At 35.8% G+C, this 22,215-nt stretch overlaps 1 protein-coding gene across 1 annotated transcript in view; it reads left to right on the top strand.

Annotated features, from left to right (window-relative positions):
- The window catches only part of Tmem214 (Transmembrane protein 214), a 367,830-nt gene extending 356,203 nt beyond the window's left edge, over positions 1–11,627 (top strand). Inside the window, exons 14-15 of the mRNA XM_090410284.1 lie at positions 2,650–2,801; positions 11,299–11,627. Coding sequence (XP_090266410.1) covers positions 2,650–2,801; positions 11,299–11,428 — 282 coding nt within the window. The 3' untranslated portion in view covers positions 11,429–11,627. The remainder of the gene's footprint in view (positions 1–2,649; positions 2,802–11,298) is intronic.
- The last annotated feature ends 10,588 nt before the right edge of the window (positions 11,628–22,215 follow it).

Below are 22,215 nucleotides of genomic sequence, written 5' to 3'. Positions count from 1 at the left end.
GTCAGGTTGGCAGCAAAACGACCCAGAGGAATACCAAGATATAGGTGGGTTGATACGGTACATAGTACCTTAGACGATAGAAATATAAGATCTGATAAGGTTGGAGTCTTGACAAGTAACAGACTGATTTGGAGGAAAATTGTAGATAGGAAATTAATAATGATGTAATTTTTTTCATGTAGTACTATCATATCCTGTACACCCCTTGAGGGTACATGGCAGGAATTTGATGATGATGATGATGACATATTCTTGTATTAAAGCCAAAAAAATAGTTTAGAAAATTACTTCTTATTGAATAATTTTTTCCCCTCAGCCTGCAGCTACTCATCACAGGTGAGTGAGCTAGCATATTTGTCGATCCCTGCCCATAGCTCTCTCCCTTCAGCATATCAGTAAAATTTGAGTTGAAAGGTGACATAATCAGAATATATTACAGTCAGAAACATTTGATGATATCTGATAAATTTGCTGGATTAATTTGATTCCATCTGATAAAGAAATGTTGATAAACAATGACATGATATCCAAATTGATCATAACATTGTTTACTAACATTCCTTTATCAGATGCTGTTGAATTACTCCAAGAAGTTATTAATATCATCATACATTTTAAAATCGAGGGAGGGTTCCTACTCTACAACTCTGTCTCCACCACTCATCAACTACAGCGAACAGCAACTATTATCATCGTCTACACCAGCACCATCTACTTTCCACCACTGCTGCCACTAGAATTTTCACAGACAATTACAAACATCCATGCCCATGGTAGGATTCGAACCCACATCCTTTTGGCTGGTGATTAGATTTGCTAACAACTCAGCCAACCAGGCTGGCTTTATAAAGATTTGGAATGAGTATATCTGGATTATGGTACTCAAATTTGGTTGCTTATGTTTTGCAGGAATGGGGAGGTGGTGCACAAGGCCCAGAGTTACACAGAACAAAATATAGAAAACTTTCCTTCTGGTTCCTTGCAATAGCTTTGGGTGCAACTTTGTCCATCTGTGCTTCCTCTTCTTTCTTACCCTAATGGTAGCATTGTTAGCATTCGATCTTCTCCTCCATAGGCGACCAGGGCATATCACCTCTTTCTGTGCCTAGAACATAAATTTGAAATCCGCCTGACCATGGAATACTGCTACCTTGTTCTGGGTGGTGCACCTAAGACCTCTCAAATTATTGATGCTATTCAGAAAAGGATGGTTCATTTGATAAATGGCACCTCTCCCAAATTCTCTTCATCACTGTCGATAGAATATCAGGGTCTGCCCTGTCCCCTCTACGGATATTTACATCACCGCTGTTCAGCAGAACTAGCATCAATCACACCTCCCATTTCTGCCAGATCTACAGGAACTCAAGCAAGAGCTGCACAGCATACCTTTACAGTCAAACTGCATACTTATCAAACCTACTACTTTTCCATCTTTCATCCCATCCACTTCTGTTCTGTGAAACAAGCAGCTCCCCATGATGTATTTACAAAGGACGACAACATTTGTTGAAAGGTGACATAATCAGAATATATTACAGTCAGAAACATTTGATGATATCTGATAAATTTGCTGGATTAATTTGATTCCATCTGATAAAGAAATGTTGATAAACAATGACATGATATCCAGATTGATCATAACATTGTTTACTAACATTCCTTTATCAGATGCTGTTGAATTACTCCAAGAAGTTATCTAATATCATCATACATTTTAAAATTGCTTAAGAAGAATATCAACATATTATTTTGCTCCTGATCCCAGCCCACATTTATTGTTTTTAAACCCTGCTTCCTCTCTTGTGTGCGAGTCAAAAGAAAACTGCAGTGCCAAAAAGGTTTGTGGAATTGCTTATGGTGATGAAGAATAGTCACGCATTTCACTCAAAAAGGGGACTTATGATAGATTGTTTTTCCATGTGAGGTGGGGGGGGGGTGCAGAAAAACAAGGGATTTTTTCCTGGAACTTGGGTAAGAATATGTTTAGTGTTAGTAAGTTTATGAGGAGTAGACATTCTTTGTGAGAAGTGGTGAATTAGTGAATTGTGTCGGCTGAGAGAATAAAGCACATTCATATTGAAGTACTGATAGGCATTGTTTCGGTTTGCATGGGCTGCCCAGTGTGCTGCAGGACTCCTAATAGAATACTACATGAGAAATGTTTACTTCACTACAGTATCTCCTCCCTTTCACATCCCTCCCCGAAAGAAAAAAATATTTTTTTTTTACCAAAAACTGATGGAAACTGAATGTCTTTTTTTAAAATAATGTGAAATAACAATTTCATTAATTACACTACTTACCACTCACTCCAAAAACCATTTTCATTTCTACTTTTCAGTTTTCTCATTCTCATCTAACTAGTGTTAAAAAAAAAATAAAAAAAAAATCTGGAAATATACTGGATAATTGAAGGTATTGCTACATTTGTAAATACGTGTGAATTTTCATTATTCAGTGTATCAAACTGTAGTAAGAAATGATACTGCTATGCAGTATAGACAAAATATGTTTATGCTTTTGCCATTCTTTTGTAGTCTAGTCAAGGATAGCAGTCTATTTTATATTTTTTATGAAGTCTATGCTTACTAAAGTAATCAAGCATTAGATTTTAAACTTAATTTTTGATATTTGTAATTATTTTAGGTAAATGACCACCTTCCTCAATACATTGAAATGGTTGCATTATCTATTCTTGACATGTGCAAGATTTTACAAAAATACTCAGTTTGGTTATGGAGTTACTTGGCTTATTATTTTGCAGTAATTGGAATGTGGCTTCAAGAAAATGTTTTTACGTAAGTATAATCAGTTATTGTTTTCTTTGCCATGGAATGTACTTTAGTATTTAAATAATCAAATCATCGTCTTGACATACTATGTGAAATGTAATTTAGCTTGTGTGTGTGTACTCCAGATGACCTTAATATGAAGGTCGAAACTTTGGGAAATTAAAATAATTATTTATAACATGGTTGTAGAATCCATAATTTGTGTAAAATGAATGCTGATTGCATTGTAACACTAAAGAAAAGGATTCCCATCTTGCAAAATTTAATATTGAAGCAGTTTGCCAAACACCTATCAATGAAGCAATGAAATGTGTAATATATTGTATTGTCCATGTAGCATCCACAGTTCCAAAAACATTATCCTGATATTCACTCTGTCCAAAGCTTTGGTGAAATCCAGTGTGCTTGGCACACTGGATTTCATAAAACCATAAAGGATCAAGACAGAGCATGGGATATATTTTGATACTATACCACAACAAATTGAATAGGATTTAAGCATGCATGGACCAAAGCACGTTATGTGAGATGCCAGAGTCCAAAATAATCCTGGATCTAATTGACATCATTAATTAAATAACCAGTGTAAAAATTGTCTTGGATAAAATCCAGAAGATAAAAGGTACAAAATGCACTTTTTTGTCTGCCTTGAAATATAATGAATGTATTGTGGTTAATCCCAAAGTTATTGCAGACACTTTGGAAGAAAACTTTGCCAGCATATCCTCCTAATTTTTTAACATTGAAAGTCTAAATTGAGCTGTACAATCAGTCATTTTTTAAGGAGAACTCAAAAGACTCTTCTCCTATCTCACTTTAGTGCAGTAGGTCCTGAGATAAGACACCTCTCATCATCTTCTGCAGATCTCCTTCTCTTACTATACAACAGAATATTTACAATGGAAGAGTTCCCAGATTCTTGGCATAAGTCCATTTTCACTGCTATTCCAAAACTAGGAAGTATCCAGCTCACGCAAACAATTATTGTTCCATTGCTTTGAGTAGCTGTCTTTGTAAGGTCTTGGAAAAAATGGTAAATGCAAGGCTTCTCTGGTACTTAGAAAGCAGTAAACTTCTTTCCAACTCATAATGTGACTTTTGTAGATACCAGTCAACCTTGAACCATTTGGTCCATTTAGAAACATGTATAAGAAATGTTTTTCTGAAACAAGGACATGTGGTTTCAGTATTTTTTTAGATGAAAAAAGCTTATATGACCTGGAGATATGGCATATTAACAGGCCTGTTTAATCTTGGCCTGAGGCTCCTCTTTCCTCTTTTTATTAAAAACTTTCTTTCAGATTCAAGCTAGAAGCACATCATCTCACCATATCAAGAAGAGGGAATTCCTCAGGGCTCTGTCTTAATTGTGATCCTCTTTGCTATTAAAATGAAATCATTTACTGAACAGCTTCCTTCTGCATTAGGTACTTGCTTTTATGTTATTGACTTTGCAATTTACTGTCACTCCTGCAATATGAGGGTCACTGAAAAACAACTTCAACAAGTAATCAGTCATGTCTCTTCATGTGCTCTTTGTTATGGATTCATTTTCTCTGCAGAAAAGACTGGGTGCACTTCTGCCAGAAATGTACTCTTCACTGATTCTGGTTTAGGAATGGACAAACTATTATTCCAGTAGCATTTGAGGCCAAGTTCTTGGGACTCATTTTTGACAGAAAGCTAACATTTGTCGTGTACTTGTATGTTCAAAGCTTGATTATGGTTCCCAGGTTTACAGATCTGTAAGTGTGAAGAAGCACTCTCTGGTGGTTGAACCTTATCCATTGTCAGATTATCCAGATAGCTACCAGGACTTTCCACACCTCTCCCGTGCAAAATTTTTACGTTGAATGAAATGTGACCCCCCCATCACTTAGATGAAAAATAATTCTCTCTTAATTATGCCCTAAAAATAAAGTCTCTTGCAGATCATCCTACATGGACTAGTCTGTCTTCTCTGTGTTGGGAAGTCCAATATTGCTATTTCAAACCAGATCTCACTTGATTGCATTTATTATATAGCAGAGCTGCATGCTATTCAGCTCGCAAAAGCAGACTCCTACCAAAAGTGCAATTTGTACATACTCAAGTTCTTTACAAGCTGTCTCCTCTCCGGTGTATAATCCCCATCCAGTACTTGGTGAGGTGTTACATCTTTTGCACAAAATGATCCTTTATTTTGATGTTCAGTTGTGTTGGATTCCCAGAAAAATTGGAATTAAGGAAAAAGACTAGATGCAGCTGCTAGATAAGCTAATGTTTTTTCAATATACTGACTACGAACAGTTTGTTTATAAAATAAAAATTCAGAGTTTATTGCCCAATGACAATACTCCTGACCGGAAGCACTGACAATAAATTACATGAGATTAAAAAGAAAGATTTCGGTATTGTGACCACATCTTTATTAAGATAAAAATAAACAAACCAAACAAGTTTCGTATGTCGTTTGACTTACATCTTCAGGGGTTAAAGGTAATTAAAAGTTTAAACACAAGAAATGAGAAATTATTCAAAATAGCCCATTAGATGTTGTTATGGCAGTCTAACTGCTCATCAAATTAAAAAATCCGAATGCAGAATTGATACATACGTCAATGCATGCTATGGTTGAACATAGCATGGTCTGACAGGTATATTTTTTATGAAAGTTTACTAAACTTGGTGTAGAATTAGGCCCTAATTCTACACCTAGTATTTCTTTTCAGTTAATCAGGTCTGGATGGAACTGATTTATCAGTTCCATCCAGACCTGATTAACTGAAAAGAAATACTACCTATTAAGTATCTCTGATGGCCAACTTATCTGCCATTCTACTCTGCACAAATTTCATTGGAAAATAGTTAGAAAGCCTCTTGATATAGAATTGTTGGAATGAAAACTGTATTTACCTTCTTCAGTGTTTAGTCTGCTTATATACAGACCATAACGTTTAATTGCATAATGACATTTTCAAAATAAAATATGCAATTATCAGGATAGACCTTACTACATAACAGGTAGTGTTCCACTATGATAGCAAAGTTGCATGTGTTGTCAGTATTAATGCCAACACATGCATTTACATAGTGATATGCTTATGTAAATAGTAAAAATAAATTGAACTAACAAACTTTTTTTTTATTATTATTATTCCTAAAAACTTTAACAAAATGTGAAATTTGACTTGGTTTGATTATGTCAAAAAAAAAAAAAAAAAAAAAAATATATATATATATATATATATCATCAAATTCCTGACATGTACACCCTCAAGGGGTGTACAGGATATGATAGTACTACATGAAAATACTAAGTACTACAATATACAAAATGATGGTACAACATGACAAAAAAAAAATACATGTATGCATTTTTAAGTTACCGTATTTGCTGGCGTATAAGACGCACCTTTTTTTCTTTGAAAATAGATCTGAAAAACTGGGTGCGTCTTATACGCTGATACTCAGTTTTTTATTACTTTCATTTCTGGAAATTTTCTCTGTTCCGAGTTACGCAATTTATTTCTTGCTTCCTGGCGGTGTGTGAGAGCATTCCAGTTACATTAGTTATGTATTCCAGTTATGGATAGATAACATTTGGTCTAGGCGCTCTGTTGAAGAAGCCTGCCTTGCTACTATGAGATCAGTTTCGTTCTCACAGAACAGAAGATGTTAAAAATAAACTCAAGGAATTGAAAACTCAGTTAGCTGTAATTCCAGAAGTTCTAACTAGTCAGCTTCAACTTTTAGATGTCTGTATTAATAAACCATATCAGGGATTTATGAAGGAGAAGTGGAACACTGCATCCAGAAGACTGCTGGATGCAGTCTTCAGATTTTGAGGTTACGCCATCAGGAAGAAGGAAGAGGCCTAGCAGTTTGTGAGTGGGTATCAGGAGTCTTGAAAAACTAATAATCAGTATGAGACCTAACAGTCAGTGAAACTAAATTAGGGTGAGAGGAATGGTGAGAATCTGTGTGTAAGAGCAACAGTGTTATGTAGCTGTTTAACGATGGGGGATAGACATTATGATGGAAATGATTACGAGGAGAGAACAATTTCAACTTTGTGTACATTCGACCCATTTGAACATGTGCAAAGATGTCTGCACATATAAGGCACTAGAGAAGAACAGAGATCTGCAAGTTGTCCAGCTGTGTCATACAGACTATAGACAAGAATTTTCCAAAAACATGCAAGTAGGTTATGTTTATGTATTGAATGCTAAGAGTATCAGAAACAAAGGGATGGAGTTTGTTACCTTGGTCAATACATTGATACCTCAGATTGTATGCATTAATAAGACCTGGCTATCAGAATCAGGCACACTAACTGGTATCAAGTGTAAAAGGTACAGTATTTTTAGGAAGGATGGATATGACAGGAGAGAGTGCACTGCTAATATCACATGACTTGAATCCAGTTAGAGTTGAGACTTATGACTGCAATACTAGTAACAGTTTATGTGGCAGTGAATTTGGAGCTATCTGGTGTGAGGTGGAGTCTAACAAGATCAAATAGATAGTGGGGAATTGTTACAGACCTGGTAGATCCAGTTGCTAGTGATGAAGACATTGATTGGATAGGAGTAAAATCTCATGAAGAATAAAACTGAATTTATTGAGACAAATTCCTCAGTCAGCATGTGACAGAAGGAATTAGAGGTCAAATAGTGTTAGATTTGATTATAGTGACAGAGGGGATTTTAGTTCAAGACATGACTATTGTGCCTCAGATTGGTGACAGTGTGACCATGTGGTACTCACTTGGGAAGTGGTTAAGTTCATGAATATTCCATTTAGAAAAGGTTATATGCTGAACTACAAAGTAGGAAATTACTAACTGAGGAGCATACTGAATTATGCACCATGGTATCAGTTGTTGGATGTAAAGAATATTGACAGTGTATGGAAAGTGTTTAAAAAAAAAAAAAACTTAAATGATGCAGTATTGGAATGTGTCCCTAGAGTTCAAAGAATAAATGCAGTAGGAGTAAAATGAATCCTTGGAAGCTGAGAATGAATGCCATCAAGAAAGGGGTGAGAACTAGATTTTTCACTCATAGTTGTGTATGATTGAAATGGGTTACTATTGGATGTTGTGTGTGCAAGTAGTGCGAATTCGAGAACAAGTATGACAGCTGGTATGTTTAGAATGTGGCCTCTCAATATTAATATTAGTAAAAAAAATATGCTTTAACATATTGATGCAGTCATCACAAGTGCCTTTGGAAACCTCATTAATTTAACATTGCCCGTTGTAAGAACTAAGAAATTGTACATGCCTGTGGCAGAAATGTATAATATCCAGTACACTTTTAGTAGATTAAAAAAAAAAGTTAGAGAACACTATCGCTACAGCTGATTCCTATTCAGATACCACTGTATTTCATAATATGTGAAATGGCAGAGGACATAAATTGCACTAATAAGCCTAACCGACTGAATTTTAATCATCTTCACTAAATCTGCCTGTGCAGTTTGATTTTTTCCATATTCCTGTTTTCATAGTCTTTTTTGCTGATTTTCATACACAATTTGTTAGAGCAGTTGTTTTAGTTAAACACAGTTGTCTATTTTTTTAAGTTATTGGTTCATGGATAATTGTACATAACAAAATCATCAGATTCTTTGATCTCTTACATAAATTCGGATTTAATAGAAATGATGCAATAATTTGTGGCACTACCTGCCTGGTGTACAAGTAAGAGAATTTCACATGTCCCATTCCCAAGTACATACAACATGAAATGTTAAATACAGATCTAAGTGATTTGATTGTTAAATAAAAATCTGGATCTGCTAATCCCTCATTTCAGGTTGTACTTTTCCAAGTTTCATTTCCACAGTTTTTTTTGCCTCATTTTAATTATTCTTGCATAAATTTTACTTGGAATTTTCAGTAGGAAAATTCTTCTGTAATTCTGACCTCAGTTCTGCATTCAAGTTCACATTTGGATGTTTACTATGATAGCCGTATGACAGTCATCTGGATTTTGACCTTACTGCAATGTAAAACTTTCCATCTCTGATCATACCTCGTATATCAGCTACTACACCTGATGATGTATTTTTCTACTTCCAGTACTAAAAATGTGCTCCAGACTATATTCCTCTTGATATATTTTAACATTGAACAAGCTTATCTTGTTAAACAGTGTCTCAAAATAATTACTCCAGGCCTCCAAAAGATCTTTGTCATTTTTATCTGTATCTATTTGTTGACAAAGACAACAATGTTCATCTGTATCTTTTTTCAGTCTTTCGACTTTTTTTTTTTTTTTTTTTTTTGCTAAATTAAACTTTCCAAGAAATTACTCGTTTAATCCTTTACCAAGTGCAAGCAAGCAAACAGTTTGCTTGTGAAGTAACTTAGTTGTCTTCACTACTAAGCTACTTGTACAGGGTGTCCCAAAATTCACGCAAGAAGTAATTTTGATAGAAAACACAGGTTTTTAATTAAAAATTGTAATTTCTTGTTGATTCATAAAGTACACAGTATAGGGTTATGCATGGAATAGCATATCGGATAAATGGCCTTCACGGCTTTGCTGGCACATACGCACTCTTTTGTCGAAATTTTCCATGACCGTTTTGCATAAATGTGGCTAAATTTCGTTGATACAGCGCTCAATTTTCTCCTTCAAGGCGTGGGTGGTCGTGGGCTTGTTGGCATAAACCTTAGACTTCAAAAAACTCCAAAGAAAAAAGTCCAACGGGGTTAAGTCACATGATCTGGGCGACCAATTCTGATCATCAAAACGGGAAATTACATGACCAGGAAATGACTTGTGCAGTAATTGAATTGTTTCTCGGGCTGCATGGCATGTGGCACCGTCTTGTTGAAACCACATGTCGTCCACATCCATATCTTGCAATTTAGGCACAAAAAACTGGATTATTATGTCGCGATAGTGAGCACCATTAACTGTTATTGCCTTACCAGCCGCATTTTCGAAGAAGAATGGACCGATGATGCCTCCAGCTCAAAATCCGCACCAAACAGTTGACACGCTGTGGATGCATTTGTTTCTCAACCATCACTCATGGATTTTCTGAACCCCAAATGTGACAATTTTGTCGATTAACGAAGCCATCAAGATGAAAATGAGCCTCATTGCTGAAGATGATTTTGTTCAAAAAATAAGCATACACCTGTTGTTCCATAATCCATTCAACGAACTCTCTTTGCTGTGTGTGGTCAGTAGACTTCAGTTCTTGAGTCAATTGAACTTTTTAAGCATAAAGATGCAAATCTTTCGTGAGAATACGCTGTAGAGAGCTTCTCGAAATGCCCAATTCAAGACCACGGTGCCGAATTGATGTTCCTGGACTCTCAGCAACACTCTCACGAACTGCTTCGATGTTTTCTGTTGAATGACTTGTTGAAGGATGGCCAGAGTGTATAAGATCACTAATTGATCCAATTTCCTTGAATTTTTTTAATTAATCTTTTCACAGTTGATGAAGTTAAATCACTATTCCGACCATATTTTGTACGAAAATTGCGAACTGTAGCTGCCAAACCTTCGTTATTTTTAAAATATTGCTCAACAATGAAAATGCGTTGTTCTTTCGTGTAGCGCTCCATTTTTAATAACCCTGAACTGTCACGCTGTCTTTTTTTCCTCGTTGGCAACACTTTATTGCACAAATGGCGCTAAAATTTAAATCTTGTGTGAATTTTGGGACACCCTTTATATACGCTCATGACTTCATATCAGTTGTCTTAGTAGCCCATAATGCAAAGCGCACATCTTTTTGGATGTGTATAATGCTATGCATTATGGGAAGCTGGAGTGAGCAAACAAATCTTTGCAGGTGAAGTAACTTCATCTTTAAGCTTCACTATTCATCAGAATTGCACTATGGAATACTTTCCTAGTATTCCATAGTGCAGCATTTCCCAAACTATGTTCCACAGGACACTGGTGTTCTGCAGAAAGTGAACAGGTGGTCTGTGAAAAATTATCAAAATTAACGAGCCTGGAATGGTTTTAAATGCTTGCTTGTTTTAAAAGCAAGTTCAAACATGTTTGAAAATCAGGTGCTCCTCACTTTGCATGTGGATTGTGCTATTAAGGCTAGTGCGTGCTGCCTGTGGTTGTCAACACCTCCGAGCACGAGTGAAGTACTCGGGTATCTGTTTTAGGAAATGTGTGGTCACAAGCAAGGTCGATGCGCTGTGGCCTGGCACTCCTGTAGTATGCGCTATCACATTTTTGCAATGCGATACAGCCTGCTGCGGTGATAGCGTGCGCTTAGCTTTACATTGAATACGAGACCGATGATACACGAAATCCTGCCACAGTACACTTCCTTTTCAACATATACAAATATCAATGCATTACGGAAAGGCTCAATGATTGTTAGACCTTGTCATAATGCATTCGCGTGTCAACTTTTCAAAAATTTGTAGAATAGTATAAGAACTAAATTATTTTACTTTAATTAATAAATTTGTGTCTTCTGTGTAACTTTTTTCCTTTTTTTTTTTTTTTTTTTTTTTTTTTGCTAGGGGATCACTGTCTCCAGATAATTTGCAGAGGTATGTTAGTCATGCAGTTGAAATAATGCAGAAGTATACAGTATTAGCATATCACTGGATTGCCCAACAAATTTCCACAATTGTTTCATCAAGCAAATAAAGTGCAGTAATACTCATAACAGTCACTTGCTTAATGAGATCATAATTTTGTTCTGTTTGAGGATATTGATGAAATGTGGATGTATATATTGTTAAAAAAAAAAAAAAAAAAACTTCATCCAGCGTCTTAAACCAGTGTCTTCATTTACTTTACCAATAACATGTTCATGTTCTCTTTCTGTAAAATATTCTGTATAAATAATGATTGCTTTTTTTTTTTTTTAGTGTAAAGGGCTGTGTCAGGTTTTGATTCCTGATTCCTATATATTGAAATTGTTCATTTCTGTTCACTTTCTTAATGTGTACATGAAATTATTTTTTGGAGGGGCGGGAAAGATAGAAAATGTGACCACAGTGTTTTTGGCTTACACTTTTATACTTCTAATTATGGTCATAAGAAAAAAAAAATTCAGATGAATGTTTTCATGTGTAATTTTTTTGGGAGGGGGATATAAAATTTTGATAACAGAGCACTTTTCCTGCTAATTTGTAAGTTGCATAGCAACAAAATAAACTCATAGACCCTGTGTGTATTTGGACGAAACATTTATTTTCTCCTCACAAATAAAGTTTTTATTTTGGGAAAAAGGTGTTTTCTTGCAGTTTTTCCCCTACTTCAGTATAAAAACTGCTATACAATAATTTTAATTGAAAGTATATTGATCCTGCTTGAAATTCTAAATGCTAATTTCACTCTAATAGAAATAGAAGGATATGAAGGTATGCACACTCAGAGGTGCTTACCTTTAGAAGTTATCTATAGAATATTTTTTTCCTCCTTTATTAAAAATCATAATATACAATATATATATTTCAAGCTTATATGCAGTTGCAATTTATTTTGAAAATGTAACAAATACATTAAAATTAGTGTTTCATCCTTCTACAGAGTTGAACAAAAATAATTTTTTTTAACATTTCTCCCACCAACAAAAGGTTATTTGCAAACCTATAGTATATTTTGTACTGTAGGTGGACTGGGGAATTTTTTTGTTTTTATCCGTTTTGTATATATTGTTTACTTGTTTTTTTTAAATAGTCTGGAAACCCTGCCCAAGAAGCCAAACATGGAACTTTTTCAAGCCACTTTGGACCTCTATAAGCAAGACAGTGATCTCATACCTCTTCTGTTTCATTGGACATCCACAGATGCCATATGGTCACTCCAATGCTCACCATGTACTCCTGTTGTATGCTTTTCTGGAGGCTTCAACTCTCTGAAGATCAGTCACTCCACCTTCCTCTTTTTATAGGAACTTTACCTTCTATTACTGTTCTGAAAAGTCATCCTTTCAATGTTTCCAAAATATTTTAACTTTCTTCTGTCAATATCCTTAAGCAGCCTTAAAGTCTACTGATCTTTTCTAACACACATTCATTTGTATGCCTTTCAGTAACGACATCCTTAACAGCCATCTTTTTTCTTTTCTGACTTCTTTATGTTCCAAGTCTCGCATCCATAAGTCACTGTTGGAAAAACAACTGCATCCAAAATCCTCAACTTTGTTCACATGGAGATAGATCCATCCATCTAGATTTTAGACAGGTCTAACTATTGTTTTAGCCATTCCTAATCATCTTCTGAACAGCAATTCTTCACATTAATAATGACCCAGGTACTGAAACTTGCTGACTTCCTCAACTCTTTCTATATTACTAAGAATTTATCCTAGTTCTTCCTTGTTATTACATAGGAGTACGGTATCATTAGCATACTTCAGATTACTGATCATTCTACCACCTATCCTAATTCCTGTCTTGAGCTCATCCAGTGCTTCATGCATGATATCTTCAACATGTATACTAAAGAAGTGAGTAGAAAATAAACATCCTTGCTTAACTCTCTTTCCCAGCTAAAGCCAATCAGTTAATTCAACACCTGTTCTTTTTGTGGCTTCTTGCACCCTGTATAAGTTGGCTATCAACCTGATAGTGTGTTCAGGGGAAACCCATCTTTTCATTACATTACTTCTCACAGTCAAAAGCTTTAGAGTAGTCTAAGAAACACATTACTAGATGGAGTCTAAAGAAAAATGTATATTTTTCTATGATCTGTCTAAGGCAAAGGATCTGATCTCTGGTGTCCTTACCTTTTGCTAAAAGCTGCTTGTTCCTCAGGCATCTCTGCCCCAACCCTATTTAGCATGATCTTCAGTAAAATATTGCTTACATGAGATATTAAAGTAATAGTTTTTGCAATCCTTGATATCTCTTCTTATGTAATAATTTAAAAAAAAAAAATACTTCCAGTCATCTAGGCTATGATCCTGTCTTGTAATCAATCTATGAAACACTTATCCCTTCTTCCCCTGGGACCTTATTGCTGTTAAGCTGCTTAACTGCTCTTTCACCTTAATGCGTAAGTGGAGAAGGTTCCAAATCGGAATTTTCCTGGTGAGAGGGCTCCAAATTTTCTTTATCCACTCTGTTGTACAGTTTCTCAAAGTATTTTTCATGTTTTTTGATTTCCAATTCTTCTGTTAGTAATGCTCCATTCCTGTCTTTGATGACATTCGATTTGAGCTTTAGATCACCAACTAAATAAAACATCCTTTTATAATTGTGCCTCCTCATCTGGAGCTCTAAGATATCAGTGTGCTCCTGTGTGTGTGCGCATGCACTGTGAACAGCTTCAGGTAGACTTATAAACTGATCTCTTCACATTTATTAGTATTAAAACTTGTCCTGCTTGATGTCTCTTCAGTCTCTATAATCTTCAGTCCCTGTGTCTCTTGGTCTTCTTATTGGGCCAAGATGCTTTTTGACTGTATCCTGTGTTATCACCTTGGCTCCTTCCTAATGCATATCTGGTGATGTCTCCAAAAATCATCCAACAGAGTTCATGTTTCTTCTGTAAATCCACTAGGAATTACTCTAGCGTCCAGTCTAGCAGGATGTGCTAGTCTTAGTCATACTTTGGCTCTTACTAACTGATGGTGTCTTCCACTGCTGGAGAGCCAGGATGTAATCAGTCTGGTGCCTTCACCCATCATTGTTAGATATCCAAGTACAGGTCTGTCGTGGGTGTTTCTGGAAGCAGTATTGGTAATAACTAATCTGTTAGCATGGGCAAATTCTAACAGTCTTTCACCATGGGTGTTACATTCACTCAGACCAAACATGCCAGACAGGCTGAACTCTCATACTCATTTAAGTTCTTTTAAGGTTACATGGTGATCAGCATTCATAGTGAAGAAATTATGGAGACACAACACGTGTTAGTATAATTACTTAATATTAAGCAACAATTGACGTTTTAACCTCTGTATTAAGGTCATCATCAAGAAACATGTATAAGTTACATTCTTCACTATACAAAAGTAAAATGAATCTAAATGTTTGTTAATCATTTGTTATGATTAACAAATCATAATATAATCATCGCCTGACCTCTGGTGAGAAAAAAAAAACAGAACTACATTAAACAATGTCTACAGTCCTTTCATACTGAGATTTTCTTGTCTGGGGTTATTCTGGTTGCTATATGGGTCCTCCACATTCTTGGAATAATTAATCCATTTTTGTTCGAATTAAGAATTTATGGAGATACAACGTGTTAGAATAATTACTTGACTTAATATTAAGCAAGTAATAATCGACATTTTGACCTCTGTATTGAGGTCATCATCAGGAAACATACATACGTTCAGTATACAAGCTACATGCCATTGCACTATATAAAAGTAAAATGAATCTAAAATGTTAATAATTTATCCTAGCCTGGTGAGGGAGGGGGCAGAAACCATGTTAGTGAACACAAGAAAATTGAGAGCAAAATTATACTGTGTTTTCCTGATCTTTATGTGATACCCAATTGCAAAAGGTAAGTCTATAGTACATTAGTACCATGAGTGGGCTAAGGATTTTTTTTTTTTTAATTATTATTATTCAGTCTGGAAACCCTGTTCTAGAGGCAAAACATAGAACTTTCTCGATCCACTTCAGGCCTCCAGTAAGCAGGATGGTAGCCTCATAGGAAATAAAATTAATTTCCCACCCACAGATGATCAGAAACATCCATGTGCATAGCAGGATTCAATCCTATGACCTGTTGATTGGAGAGCAGTTACACAGACCAGCAGCCTATATTGCCTATGTGTTCTATATGTCTATAATAGTATATTGTCTGTGTGGTTTACACAAAAATCACAAATGCATATCTTGACTATGATTATACATTTAAAATTTAAATATTCTAATCTAATGTAGGCCAGTTTTAGTTGTGATCACTATAGCAAAACATGGGGACTGAAATAATTGCAGTTTTGGTGTTTTTCAATTAATTTGAGGGAAAAGAAGCCAAGTATATTGGATATGATGGGGATAAATGCAACTTTGATCCATCTCTATAGCAATAAGAAGCTTTTAGTGAACCTCCTCAAACTTGATTTTGGTACTTATCGTTCCTAATTTGTTGCTCTGGTTGACTGAGTCGATGTCTCTCTGCTCTCTCCAACCAACAGACTGTGGGTTTGAATTTGACTTTGGTAGGGATGCTTATGAATATCTTGGAGGCCTGAAATGACTTAGTTTCATATTTGATGTCTAGACTTTCCAGATTATTTAACCTTTAACACACCAAGTCTTATCTTGTGTAAGTTCATGACCTTTGGATGAGTGGGAAGAATTAACATTAGGGAAGGGGGGGAGGTGAATAGAAAGAATTGCATCATGAAAGATTTGTGCATATAGTATTTTAAACTTTGCATAAAAATCTTGAAATTCTTTCATTTCATGAAAGGCATTACTAAACGTTGTGGAAGGCGCTTCTGAAGCTATGTTTGGTGTCTTGGATTTTTTTTTTTTCTCCCCCACACCCAAAGCAGGCTTGGATACTATCCTTCCATGGAAACCCATGTTCTGAATGGTTTTTGTGTAAATTTGTGTTCTAGTCAATGCCTAGAACTCAGCATTCAATGTGTCTGGGGTTTTTGCATATGGTGCTATGAAGGATAATATGGTCACATTTGGTGAGTGTGGTGGGTCGTCTACTGCAGGTAGGACTTACAGTTGATTCCTTGTGCTTCCAGCTCAGTATGGTATCATTGATTGTTGACTTGGGATGGCCCAATTTGCCAAACATTGCTGCTTTCAAACTCCATCGGTTCCTTTCTCATAGCCATTTCACCCTTACACAATTGTACTGATTTGGGAGCATCGTATTCCTCCAATTTATATCAGCTACAAACATGTAACTCGTTACACTGCATGATGCACCTTGCTCAGTGATTTCTTTCCAGTGTATTCGATCAGTTGTTTTAACAAAAAAAAAAGTTCAAAGAGATGCTTCAGATCTTCACACAATATAACAGAAACCACAGCTTAATCCCAGACCAAGTTTTTTTCTGCCTTCATGAAAAATCTAACCACCACAGACCTTGGATGTGACTTGGTATGCTATACTACAGAATGTGAAAGCAACTAGCATTGTTCCAAAACTTAGAGCAATTAATACAATGGTTTTTCTGATCACTTGTTTGTAAGTACTAATTGTGATGTTCTGATAACATCTGCTATATGTAAGTACTTTTTTCTAATCTTTATATAAGTGTTGGCATATCTGCTTTCTAGCCAAGAGGCTGTGGGTTCAAATCCTTTCAGGGGAATGGATGTTAGACTAACTATGTGGAAAAGCATTGCAACCCTACCACTTCTAGCAGAAGGCTTTACTCTCTCTCTAAGCCCAGAGAGGTACAGAAGTGATCATTCAGTATCAAAATGATGTCATATATGAATAACTAACTACCCCTAATGTTGTAAGTCCGACTTAAGAAATTTGTTGAGTTACGTTGTTTATTTTATTAAAAACTGTTATATGTTAAAGAACATGGTTTCACTACTGAATATTAACTGAAAAACTGCAGAAACATTTGCATTCAACAATGGGTCTGTTTTTCTGTATCTGGAAATTTGGGGTTCAACTGTTTGGGTTTTACTCCTTTAGTTTTGAGTACTGGTGCCTACCAGTTAATGGAATGGTGACCAAGCCTTGTAACTTAGTCTGGTAAAGTTGCAGTCTTAATTTTTGCATGGCAGTGAGCTCTTCTACCATCATCCAAGGACCTTAAGGCAGTTTTGGGATGGTTCTATTATTCATATTCTGCCAGAAGAATACTACTACTTTCAGTTGACCAGCATGTCATGTAAATATTCTTGAATCCTTTGGGGATGTGCCTTTTGCCAAATGCTATGCGGAGTGAATCTTTTATAGTTATCACCTTTAGATGGATTTATGTCAAAGTTTTAAGTGAATTTTGGTCAGTTTGCTTTCCTGAGATTGGACTAGGTATTGGGAAGCTGCATATTCTGAGCATTTGTAAATCTGTGGTGGCATTAGAGAAAAGGTAGTAGTATCGATAGCTTGAGGTGAGAGGAGTTCCTTCCATGTCAGTGGTGGTAAAGCAGAGGTCAGGGGGTTTGTCTCTAATCCCTGTCTTCCAGATTTAAAGGTTGTAGATTGCTTGCTGTCATAGAGAAAGTGAAGGTTGTTGCCAGCATCCAGTCTGTCAGTTGCAGACCTGGATTGTCACTGTATTCCCATAATATACTGTGCAAGTTTCCTAAGGATGTTGCCAGAAATAGGCTGGGATGGCTGAGAAAGTGCAAGGCATAGCTAGTTGAGTAGAGGAGGCTTATACGAGGGTGTGTTGAAAAGTCGTGATAATCACCATGAAGCAATTGAGGTAGAACCATGTAACTTACACATTATTCTACATTTGTGAAATGTTATACACTTGTCACAATGTTGCTGCATCATTTACAGTCCTCTGAGAAAAGTCTTTTTCTTGTTGCACAAACCAGTCCTCAGCTGCATATGTCTTAATCATATGTGATAAATTTTGTTCCTTTCAAGTGTTTCTTGAAATTTGGGAATAGGAAATAGATGTGGGTAGGCGAGACAGACATTGAAAGCCCAAATTTTGTATTGTCTGTTGGTTTAGTGAGCAGGTGCAATGTGTTTTTCCTTCAATTTCTTCAGAGCTGTTGACTAAGCTGCTGCTATAACAGTTTCACCTTTTTTGAGGTACCTAGTAAGGATTACATCCATATCCCAAAAGACATTGGCCAGAACCTTCCTAGCTGACTTGGGTTTGGAAATTCTTTGGCCATGTTTTTTGGCCTTTTGTCTCCACTCCATTGACTGTTGTGTGGTCTCTGGGTCACAGTAATTAAACCATGGTTCATCAACAGTCACAATACAAGCCAAAAAATTTGCACGTGATTTCTCAAAATGATCCAAAATCCCTTGAGATGACAACAGGTTCTCTCTTTTTTTCAAACATTCAAACATTTGGAAATCCACTTTGCTACTATCCACCAGATGTTGGTGGATAATGACCCCAACTCATTCCCTGGATATCACCAGAGTCTTTGCAATGTTTTTGGCTGGTATTCGTCTATCATCAAGGGTCATGGTATGCACTGCATCGCTGTGGAAGGTCATACTGACCTGGAGGCATCTGTTGTCTCAGGATGCCCAATTTTAAACATGGCCACCCATCTGGCAACTGTTTTATATGCTGGGGCACAATCCCCTAAAGTCTCGCACAAAGTTTGATGAATCTCAGTTGCAGACTTTTCTTGCAGCATGAAAAACTTGATAGCCTACAGCTCTGTGTCCTCAAATTTCTTCAAAAACCTCTGACATGTCTTATATATCCTAAAAGAATAAATTATTACAATGTTCTTTCTTGTGGTTATATCCGTTGCTTTAATACCATTTTTGTTCTAGGTGTTTATCAGAACTTTTATTCCCCTCCCCCTTGTATATGTATATATTATAGATTAAAAAATTGTGAAGATGGATACCAAGTGAAAGTCACTTTGTAGATATCTCAGAGATATTTAACTTAGATTGCCAGGCCATGTATTTTATCAATGAGAAGGATGTAGCCAAGAATAGTAATATTTTCTTTACAGATGTTTCTTGTAGAGTAAAAATGTCTGCTTTGTGCCTGCTAAGATTACTATTTAGCATCTCTGATTCTGATCTAGTAAATTCTTAAATGTTCAGCTGGAGGATAGTCAGGCAAATCCTAATGATGTTTTTATCTTTAAGGTGACTGATATGATTTGGAGACTTGTGTATGTTTCAAACATAGTTCTCTGCTAAAGCTATGGATGCAAACCTTGTTGATCCAGGTGATATTTGATCTTTGATGGTGTGTGCTCATTTTTTAACATCTCACCAACCCACAAAGAAAAAATTTGGTCTATAACAAAGATAATAAGCCGAAAGGCTATTTTACTGGTGAATTTGTTAATTGACAGGGAGATGGTAAATCCCGTTTTATTTTATAGCCGGGTACGAAACTCAGGTCGAAATCCATCGACATCCATAGAGTTTCGAGGCCGAAAAAACTATCGGCGGAACCGAGTGTAAAAGATCACTTGGGTAGTACAACACCAGGACAACTCCATGCAAAGGTGGAGCAAGCTCTGTCACTAACTTTAATATTCTCTCATAATGTAAAATTAGTGACGGAGTTGTCCTGGTGCTGTACTACACAAGTGATCATTTACACTTGGTTCCGCCGATAGTTTTTTCGGCAGTGAAACTCTATGGATGTCGATGGATTTCGACCCGAGTTTCGTACCCGGTTATAAAACAAAACGGGATTTACCATTTCCCTGTCAATTAACTTGGTCTATAGTTTCACATTTCCATTTTTGACATTAACTCTATGCAATAGCACTATCAGTTCCTTAACATTTGCTTAAAACACATTAAAATCTCACCATATTGTTGGCATCCAGTGTAATTAATACTCCAAACATATTCGTGTCATTCACTTGCAATTGCTTAATCCCATAATGGCTGTTAAGGGTTAAATTACATTTTATCATTATAATCTACCAATAAGCTATGATTATTAATGAAAAATCAATATAAAGAAAAAAACTGTCATAATTAGATTGATATAAATGAGTGCACCATCTATTACTTGGATGTACATAATGGTATAACATATTTTCAAGCAGGAGATTCAGGACTTTCCCTCGTCATGCCTGTCTACTGCTTATGTTAAGATAAAGAAAGTTTGTAGCATGATAAATAGTATCATACTCTGAGGATACATTATAACGGTTATCACTATGTGATGTGAAAACTAATGCCAAAGCAAGGAGGAAGAGCTGGTTGCTTGAAGAGATTGCAAGCAAATGAGTAAAAGTACAAGCCATTTGTTGTTCTATGAGGATGAACAAGTAGTGCAAAACTTCAGTAAACTCCAGAGCCACTAAGCAGTAATTTTAACAGTATACCACTTTATTTTTGCAAATAAAATTAAAGTCAGTTGATGGAGAACAGCATATGCTCCTGAGAATACATACAGCCACATTAATCGAAAACAATAACCTATGGGGAAAATGTATAATTCGTTCCTCAGATTTCTTTTTTTGACCATTAATTTTTTTATATAAAAGAATTAGGGTAAAATCTGTAATATTTATTTTTAAGATGTATATAGATGCACTGATCGAATTTGGGTATCAAAAAAAAAAATGACACACTAATTGGATTAATTGAGGGATTGCAATGTGTGTGTGTGTGTATATATATAATTTTTTTTTTTTTTTTTTTTAAGAGAAGTGTGTACATAGGCATTGGATATAATACATCCTATGAGAATATATTTCTTCTATGACTTCAAGATGCTAATTTAGCAATGCTTTATAATTGTTCCCATTAAATTTTCCATTTAATGGAAATAAATAAAACTTCTGCATGATGCTGCAATATCTACAAGCTCAACTGCATAATTAAGAATATATAAAGGCTGCAGCTGTTAACATTATTATGGACTTGTTATAAGGATGTAATAATTAATACCATATAAAAAGTGTTGTACTGATTCTTGGTGAGAACATTCACTATAAAACTGGCAAAAAATTGGATTGCCATCATTCAACAATATAACTTGCTCTTTAAGAAAAATTGTGAATGGGACAGCTTGGTTCAGGCCAAACAGGAATTATCGGGATTGAGATTTTCACTTTGAGACAGTTTAGAAATTGTGGGAATCTAACAAGAATCTATGATAAAATTTTAAGGGAAAAGCTGTTCAAAACATAATTATATGGTGAAAATAGAATATTATATAGAGTAACAATATATTTAAGGGGTGTTTAAGGGTCAAAGCTGTATAACTGAGAGGAGACCTCCACATAGCCTATAAAGGAATGCGGAGAACAGACCAGGGCTTCTGACTTAAAGTCCAATCCTCACCTTCTCGTAGTGCACCCTGTTGGGTATCTACTTGGATACTGAATGAACGGATGGGCTGGTAATTTGGGATTTAACCGACCAAATTGTATTCTTATTGGTTAAACCAAAATAAAAAATGATGGTACAACATGACAAAATTTCATGCCGGCTGGGGCATCGCCTAGTTAAACAAGGCCTATCAACATAAAAAGCCTGAATGGCAAAGAAATGGAGCTAGCTGAAGAATTAGATAAGTACCAGATCGACATAATAGGAGTGACAGAAACAAAAAAGACAAAAACTGGTGAGATCGTATCTGAGCAATAAATACAAAACGTTATATTCAGGCAATGACAATCAAGGAAAAGAAGGAGTAGCCATAGTATTCAATACAAAATACAAGGCTAATCTTCTTGAATGGCAGTCAGTCTCAAGTAGAATAATGTGGGCAAATATGAGAATGGGGAACTGGACAATGAGACTTATTTGTGCCTATGGTCCCACAGAATGTTCTACTAAGGTAGAGGTGGAGGAATTTTTTGAGGCTTTAGAAAAAGCAACTGACACAACGAAAAAGGAAA

Source organism: Typopeltis vanoorti, chromosome 20, assembly GCF_054136105.1.
Source record: "Typopeltis vanoorti isolate ZY-2024b chromosome 20, IOZ_Tvanoo_1.0, whole genome shotgun sequence".
Lineage (NCBI taxonomy): Eukaryota > Metazoa > Arthropoda > Arachnida > Uropygi > Thelyphonidae > Typopeltis > Typopeltis vanoorti.
Note: the sequence above shows the minus strand (reverse complement) of the source record. Positions and strands in the feature narration are given on the sequence as shown.